General features: G+C 47.4%; 1 protein-coding gene across 2 annotated transcripts; it reads left to right on the top strand.

Moving 5' to 3' along the window:
* The first annotated feature begins 1,137 nt into the window (after nt 1–1,137).
* Nucleotides 1,138–3,345, top strand: LOC109757101 (uncharacterized). 2 transcript variants are annotated; one of them, XM_020315937.4, is made up of 3 exons: nt 1,138–1,978; nt 2,415–2,751; nt 2,844–3,345. In XM_020315937.4, the coding sequence occupies exons 1-2, from the start codon at nt 1,319–1,321 to the stop codon at nt 2,685–2,687; spliced, it is 933 nt and encodes a 310-aa protein (XP_020171526.3). In that variant the 5' UTR covers nt 1,138–1,318; the 3' UTR covers nt 2,688–2,751; nt 2,844–3,345. The 2 variants fall into 2 exon arrangements, with proteins under 2 accessions (XP_020171526.3, XP_040260481.3); XM_040404547.3 differs by lacking the exon at nt 2,844–3,345 and having other exon boundaries at nt 1,177–1,978; nt 2,313–2,430.
* The last annotated feature ends 4,216 nt before the right edge of the window (nt 3,346–7,561 follow it).

Below are 7,561 nucleotides of genomic sequence, written 5' to 3'. Positions count from 1 at the left end.
TGGTTGGGTGGCATCCTTGTCTCGCTTGGGCGGTAGGGGCGTTGGCTCGGTCGATGCGCCCTAGAGGGGGCGGTCTGACTTTACGTCAGGGCGGAGGCCCCGGATGTGGTGCGACGTTCGTGGTCTACGAGCAGTTGCCCTGAGCAGCGTGGGTTGCGGGCAACTGGGTTGTGCGGTGTTGCTGCTTGAGGGGAGCGGTGGTATCTGGTATGTCGGGGCGGCGGCCACGGAAGGTGGTGCCGGTTGATTGCGCTGGGCGCGATGGAGCGGTGGATGTCGGGGCGGCGGCCCCGAGAGAATCACTGTGGCGACCAGACTTTTGTGGCAACGATGATGGTGGGAGCGATGTCGGCGACGCGGCAATGGTTGCGGTAGTCGGCTCTTCTCTGGCGTGTCCACGGTTTTTGCCTCAATTTGCTTGCTGCTGTGGAGTCGAAGCTGCGGCGGCGGGGCATGTGGTGTACGATGACTGGTTGTAGGTGGCCTGTTCGGCGATCTTCCGTGGCGCGGGCCGTGCCTGGTTTTGTTCTTCTGAGTTCTTCGTCAGAGTCGGAGTTGCGTTGTCTGGCCGCTTGTCGACTTGTCGTCGATTAGGGTGGGCTTTGCCCTGTGTGTTTTAGTCTATGGGAGTGGGTTTTGGCCCTTGTTGTTCTGGTTTTTGCCCGGTTTCCCGTAATTAACTGGGCAATTCTCTTCTGCTTAATTAATAGATGAGGCAATTTTTGCCTCCGTTTCGAAAAAAATAATCCGGCCGCACACATGCGTGTGCACAACATAGCAACGACCGCTGGATTGCGAACCAACCTGTAGTTGGATGGTTAGGGGGATCATGGTATCCCCAGCCCACCAGGGTTCAAATCCTGGTGCTCGCATTTATTCCTGGATTTGTTTCAGGATTTCCGGCGATGCGAATTCAGTGGGAGGAGATGTTTCCGTCGACGACGAGACGCCTACGGTGACTTCGTAAATCTCAAGATGATATGCCGGCTCAGTCTTACGGAGGTGCTCATAGGGGTAGGGTGTGCGTGTGTGTTCATAGGGGTGAGTGTATGCGCGTGTATATCAGCGCTTGTGTCTGTACTGATGTTAAAAAAAAGGCCGCTGGATTTGTAGTCGTCCACACATCGTCCACGTTTTGTCGTCTGCAGAGCAGTTTCATCAGACGAAAGGTTGACCCGGTCTTCTAATACTCGCACAGACACAACTGCTTGCCGCCGGCCCACCTCAAAGCCGTTGCGGCCGCGTCTCCGACCCACGAGCACTCCGGCGGCGACTCCAACCAACCTCGTATCCTCACGCAGCGGCACCGTCCCGGAAGATGCCCCCGGTGCCTGCCGCGGCGTCATCGAGCGTCCCCAGCGTGCCCCCGGAGAGAACCCCTACGGGGGGCACGGCGTCGCCGGGCAACTCTATGGCGCCCCTGGAGAGCACCCCTACGGCTACGGAGGCCGCGGCGTCGCCGGGCAACTCTGTGGTGCCCCCGGAGAGCAACCCTACGGCGAGCCCCCCGCCCTCTGTCACCGAGCCAGAGCGGCTTTCTTTATCCATCCAAGATGAATCCACAACTCCCCTGCTTTCGGTGGACGTCCACGACCTGCACAAGCATGCCATCGAGTTCTTGGAGGAATCGAAAGGATACCCTGTCCTCGCGGATCCTGCCGCCGGGTTCGCCAAGCTACTGGAGCTGTTCGCCGCGGCCGAGTCAAAGGCCATGTATGCGGGAGATCTGAAGGCGGCCGCCTCCATCTTGAGCAAAGCTGCCACCGATGGCAAACTTCCGGTGAATCTCGCGGGCACCACGAAGAGGCTGGCATCTGAGGCGATGAAACTCGCGTCCGAGGTGGAGACCAGGCGTATTTTTTTCTCTTTGGCGAGGATTCGCTCGTGCTGCTGCCTCTCGGCGTCCCAGATAGCGCGCTGCTGGTCATGGTGCTGCACTGAGGAGTTGCCCCTCCATCGCAGAGACCTTGATCGACAGGTGAGCATGCATTTCTGTTGTTATTGACCGAAAAAATTCTCTAGCACTACTGTTTTGACTCGTGTGTTGTGCTGGATCATAAACGAATCTGTAGATGATGTCAAAATTGGAACCACAGGAATTTGTTTCCTTTTTGATGATTACAGAATGCAGACTGCTAGAATTTTCTTGTGACCTGACTGCAAGCTGCAGTCCACTAAATAGGGAGCTGGAACTGATTGAAACAGACCAGTGGCTATCTTAGTTATGCTTTGTAGTTGCAGTCCAAGAATGCAAACTGCTAGAATTTTCTTGTGATCATCTCAGAGTTTTACTTTGTGCCTTTGCGTTGTAGGCCTTATTTGTTGACAAGCTCTCCGCGCTCTACTGCTTATCGATGCCAAGCGAATTTTCTTGTGATCATCTCAGAGTTTTACTTTGTGCCTTTGCGTTGTAGGCCTTATTTGTTGACAAGCTCTCCGCGCTCTACTGCTTATCGATGCCGGCTTCGCTTGGCCTCCTTCCATACTTGCCTGCTACGATTCCCAAGGACCAGTCTGTGCTCATGGCGTATATCTATGGTCTGATTTTCTCATCGGCCTCCATCGGGCTAGTCCTGAGCCTTCACCCGATGAAGCGCTTTGACGTGGAGCTAGCACGTTTTGTTAGCAGGCTCAGTTTTGTGGGTCTGTCAGTGCTCGTTCTCATATTACGCATTGTCGCCGGGTAACTACGCTATGCTTGGAATTTGTTCAGGGATACTCGCTGCTGGCCATGGATATGCATGGATTAGGGTAAGTTCAATCGCCTCGAAAGAAAATTATCATCTAGTACAGAGCTGTTGCAGCAGAGTAGCGTATACTAACATTCCGATTCTTTGGTACAGAGCTGTTGCAGCAGAGAAGAGGACCCTTCAGACGCGCCAGAGGAAGTTTCATCTGATCACCGCAGTGAATGAGGCCGCGGGATCGACACTCCTTTCTTCCTACCTGCAGCTGAAAGATTGGTGTTCGTCACATTGTAAATTTGAGCAATTCTCTAGCACTTCTGTTTTGACTCCTGTGTTGTGCTGGATCACAAGTTATGAATCTGTAGATGCATGATGTCCAACTTGGAACCACAAGAGGACCCTTCAGACGCACCAGAGGAAGTTCCATCTGATCACCGCAGTGAATGAGGCCGCGGGATCGACACTCCTTTCCTCCTACCTGCAGCTGAAAGATTGGTGTTCGTCAGATTGTAAATTTGAGCAATTCTCTAGCACTTCTGTTTTGACTCCTGTGTTGTGCTGGATCACAAGTTATGAATCTGTAGATGCATGATGTCCAACTTGGAACCACAAGAATTTGTTTCCTTTTGGATGATTACAGAATGCAAACTGTTAGTACAATTTTCTTGTGACCTGACTGCAAGTGCAGTCCACTAAATAGGGGGCTGGAACTGACTGAAACAGATCAGTGGCTCCCAGTGCCAAAAATCTTCTAAAATTTCTAGCCTTCCTTTCCTAGAATCGTGGTAATTCAAACCAACATATTCCTTTTTGCTGTATGATTTTAACCTGACATCTCTGAATGGATTTGTATAGACATGCCAAATGGTTCTTGATAACTTAAGACTCTGGACAAGTGGAAATTGATCAAAACAAGCGACTGAATTGAGTGTCATGGTACTTGAGTACTTGACTCATGAGGCTGGTATAGGTATCAGGGTGTTATTTATTTTCCTCAACTTTTTGATTCAATACAATTTTTTCTACTGTGTGGAAACAACATACCATGACATCTTAATGCATCCTTAGACATAGGAAATCGTCCAAACAAAACATTTTTGTAAAATCTCCGACATATTATCTATTTCTTCTTCTTCTACTACTTCTTCTTCTGATTTCCTGTTTTCATTTTAGGATTATTTATGCATTTTCGAACTGGGTCTCTTTTAATTTTACGATTTGTCAAATGTTTCTCCTTATTTTTCCATTTTCTGAATTTCTCACTTCCCTGGAAGGTATTATTTACATTTTCTTTGAAATTGTGATGACAATGACTTCTATTTGTTTCATACGGGAATTCATAGACGCAACGACTCTGATTTTGGGGGGGGGGGGGGGGGGGGGGGTGGTTATGAGCTTTTTATTAGTCGTTACCCTAGAGTTTGGGCATCAGTTAAAATCCCCTAGTCGACACAACTTCGTGCTCTATCCACACTGTACGACTCTAAGTTCAGTTCTGACCTAACTGTGCAAAATATTCTACATAATTCCAATACACTAGATACTTCGTCCATCCTAATCCTAGCCTGATTTGAACATTAAAAGTTGACAAACAACAAAGGGGAAGGGGACTCATCCAAATTCACCGACCTTGTTCCTGATATAGGCATTAGCCGCCTGTAATGATTTTTGTTGGGCCACATTTATGTTTTTCCTTTTATTATAAATCTCAACATTTGTATTTATCTTCTAGTAATTATATAAATGAGGTTAAAGTGGCAACACATAATACTAGATTAACACTGTGTGCATTTTGCTTGTCCGTAGGAAGGAAAATGACCATTGTTTACGGAATAATTTTTGGCCCCTGGCAACGCACGGACAGTCTACTAGTATTATGTGTTGCGAAAAAAAAATCACATATATCAAAATAAATGTTTCTATGAAAAACATTGTTCATATATTTAAGAAAAGATGCTCATTGTATGGAATATGACAGAAAGGTAATTTTCATGCACACTAAAAATATGTGCATATATGTACACAAATAAATGTTCTTATATTCATAAAAAAAATAATGTACTGGCATAATAGAGAGAAGGGAAGTAAATGAAATGAAAAATAAAATAAACAAAAAAAATTAAAACATAAATAAGAAAAACAAAAAATAACAATGAAATAATAAAAGGAAACTAAAAAAATGACTACATTGGGGACTCTGGCGGAAGGACGTGGGTGTAGCTCACTAGCTACCGCTTAAGGCCTTGTTTGAGAAAGGGGGATTTGAAGCCCCAAAAGGGTCGGGGATTACATGGGATTTGGTGAATCCCTCCCCTTCACCAATCCCCTTAGGACGTGTTTGGTTGCCCACATATAGGCCAACCAGCCCCGCGCGGGATGTTTTGGGGCTGTTTGGTTGTCTGGCCCGTTTCTTGGGCCGCACTAAATTTAAAGCACCTCTAGGCCTGCACGTGAAGGAACGACCGAATCGACAATATTTGGAGAGCTAGGCTCGCTCGATCCACATGTGCATGTTGCCTGCATGCATTGGGAAGCATGGGAGACTGACAAGATGTCTCATAATACCCCTCCCTCTCTCCTGTCACCTACGACTCCCATTCACACCGCTCTCTCTCACTCTCCCTCACCGCCCTTATGATCTCTCCTCCGATGGCACACCCGCAGCCCCCACCCTCATTCTCGCTAGCTAAGGATGGCAATGGGTAGGGTATGGAGCGGGTAGAGCAATACCATACCCATACCCGTGTAGTCAATGGGTACAAAATTCTACCCATACACGTACCCATGGGTATGATACTTTACCCATACCCATACCCGACGGGTACTCATACCCATTGGGTACCCAACGGGTAGATCAAACAATATACAAGTTATTCACAATTTTACATTCATCTATAGCACATTTGGAAAAAAAACATTGATCTCAACTCAATAACAGATAGTTGAGTAAATGACAATTATCTCAATTCGAATTGACAATTGCTAACAACTTTAACTTAGGTTCATAAGCTCACGACACAAATGTAACATAGGTATACTTGTGATTGTGAATCACGGGTAATATTCACATGTCAGTATAAGACGGGTAGGGTATGAGTATATCCATGGGTAAAAGGCTATACCCGTGCCCTATCCATGACTTAACGGGTAGGGTATGAGTACTACACATGGGTATAAATTTATGCCCATACCCTGCCCATGCGGGTACGGTATCCGCGGCCCGTACCCGTACCCATGGGTAAAATTGCCATCCTTATCGCTGGCCGAAACCCAATCCAAGAGCGGTGGGTGGCCGGGCTCTCCCACAGCGGCATTGACCTCATGGCGTCCATCTGCACGCTGCCACCCTTCTGCACCCGCCTGCGTCCTCCGACCAATGCATTTTCGGTTGCTCCAGCTCCGCCTTCGTATCCCGTCCTAGAAGTTTTGGGTTCGGCTACGGGGGTGCCGAGAGCCTTGTCGCCTCCACCGACGACAGCCTTGGCCGGAATGTTTTTTTTAACTCCCATTCGAGGGTTTTCTCCGGCGCAATACAAGGGGAGCGCAACAGGCGATGGGGTGCCCGGTTTGTCTTCCTCCACCCAGCACGTGACGAGGAGCATTGCTGCAGTGGCGATGACCCTCGGATTGGCCAACTCATCCCCTTCCGTTGGCCCATTGTTTCCGCTAGGGTTTTCTCCTTGGCCGGCGTATGCTCCAATGGCACCCGCTCCAGTACGATTTCTTTCCCATCCTCGTAGTTGAGTTAAGGTTTTTGTGCACTGCATACTATGTAGGATTGGTTTGGATCTGATTCGATTCCAATCGATTGCGGTTAGTGTTGTTCTTGTTACAACGACAGTAGATTGATGCTATAGGTGCTATTGATGATAAATTGGGGCTCTTAGTGCTAGATTGGGGCGCTTGATGCTAGACTGTTGCTAGACTGGGAGTCCTTCATGCTAGATTTGGGGTTTTTGATGCTAGATTGGTGCTAGTACGTGCTCCTGTCTGGATTGATGTTGTTACTAGTTAGGGTTTGTGCATGATCAAAGTATGTGCTTGCATGATCATAAGAAGAAGACAATGCATGTGCATGCTCAAAGTAGTAGTGGGACAATTGTGCATGCTACCAAATAGGAGCAGGCCAGTTTTGGGCAATACTGGTCAGTGTCATTGTCACTTGGACAATGCTATGTTCAGATCATTGCAGTGATCATTTGCAATTGCCACCGATCATTGACAGTTGCAAATGACCATTGATATGATCTGGACATTGCACTGCCTAAGTGGCCACTGGCAGTGATCAGTGGCAATTGCAACTGACCTGAACATAACACTGCCCAAGTGCAACTGCCACTGATCAGTGTCTGAAAGTGGAACTAATCCCCGAATGGTTTTGGTAATTAATAGAAACATATATATCATTGATGTTATGCTCATTGCTAATAGATTTCAGAAAAGATCAATGATTGGCATGGCAAGGACTAATGAATGTGGACCCCTCAAAATGTTAAGGACAAGAATTGGCAACTCCAAGATTCTACATTTTTGGTTTAGTGATCCAAGATCACATTGAGTCCCTTAGGAAAGCCAATACTATTAAAAGAGGATGATGTATTGATGATGAGGTTGTTGCTCAAGTGCTTAGTGATATTGCTCCAAAAACCCTCAGCAAAAACACATCTGTCCAAACCCTAATTCCCTATCTCGATCCCACTGATATCATCCAATCCAGACCCACCAAGATGATCACTCCCATTGCCACTACTAAAATCCTAGCAATTCGGTTTGACTGAAATGGATCTCGGTCCCACCGAGATGGTATTGCCAAGTTTTTGTGATGACATTGTTTCACTTCGGAATCACCGAGTTGAAATAATCAAAAATTCTGA

This window comes from Aegilops tauschii, chromosome 3, assembly GCF_002575655.3.
Source record: "Aegilops tauschii subsp. strangulata cultivar AL8/78 chromosome 3, Aet v6.0, whole genome shotgun sequence".
Lineage (NCBI taxonomy): Eukaryota > Viridiplantae > Streptophyta > Magnoliopsida > Poales > Poaceae > Aegilops > Aegilops tauschii.
This window is presented reverse-complemented; position numbering and strand designations above follow the sequence as displayed.

What these genes read in the sequence shown, in the direction of transcription:
- LOC109757101 (XM_020315937.4), top strand. Translation starts at nt 1,319, where the DNA reads ATGCCCCCGGTGCCTGCCGCGGCGTCATCGAGCGTCCCCAGCGTGCCC. An exon ending in GCAGAGACCTTGATCGACAG is followed by an intron (nt 1,979 to 2,414) that starts GTGAGCATGCAT and finishes TTTGCGTTGTAG; the next exon opens with GCCTTATTTGTTGACAAGCT.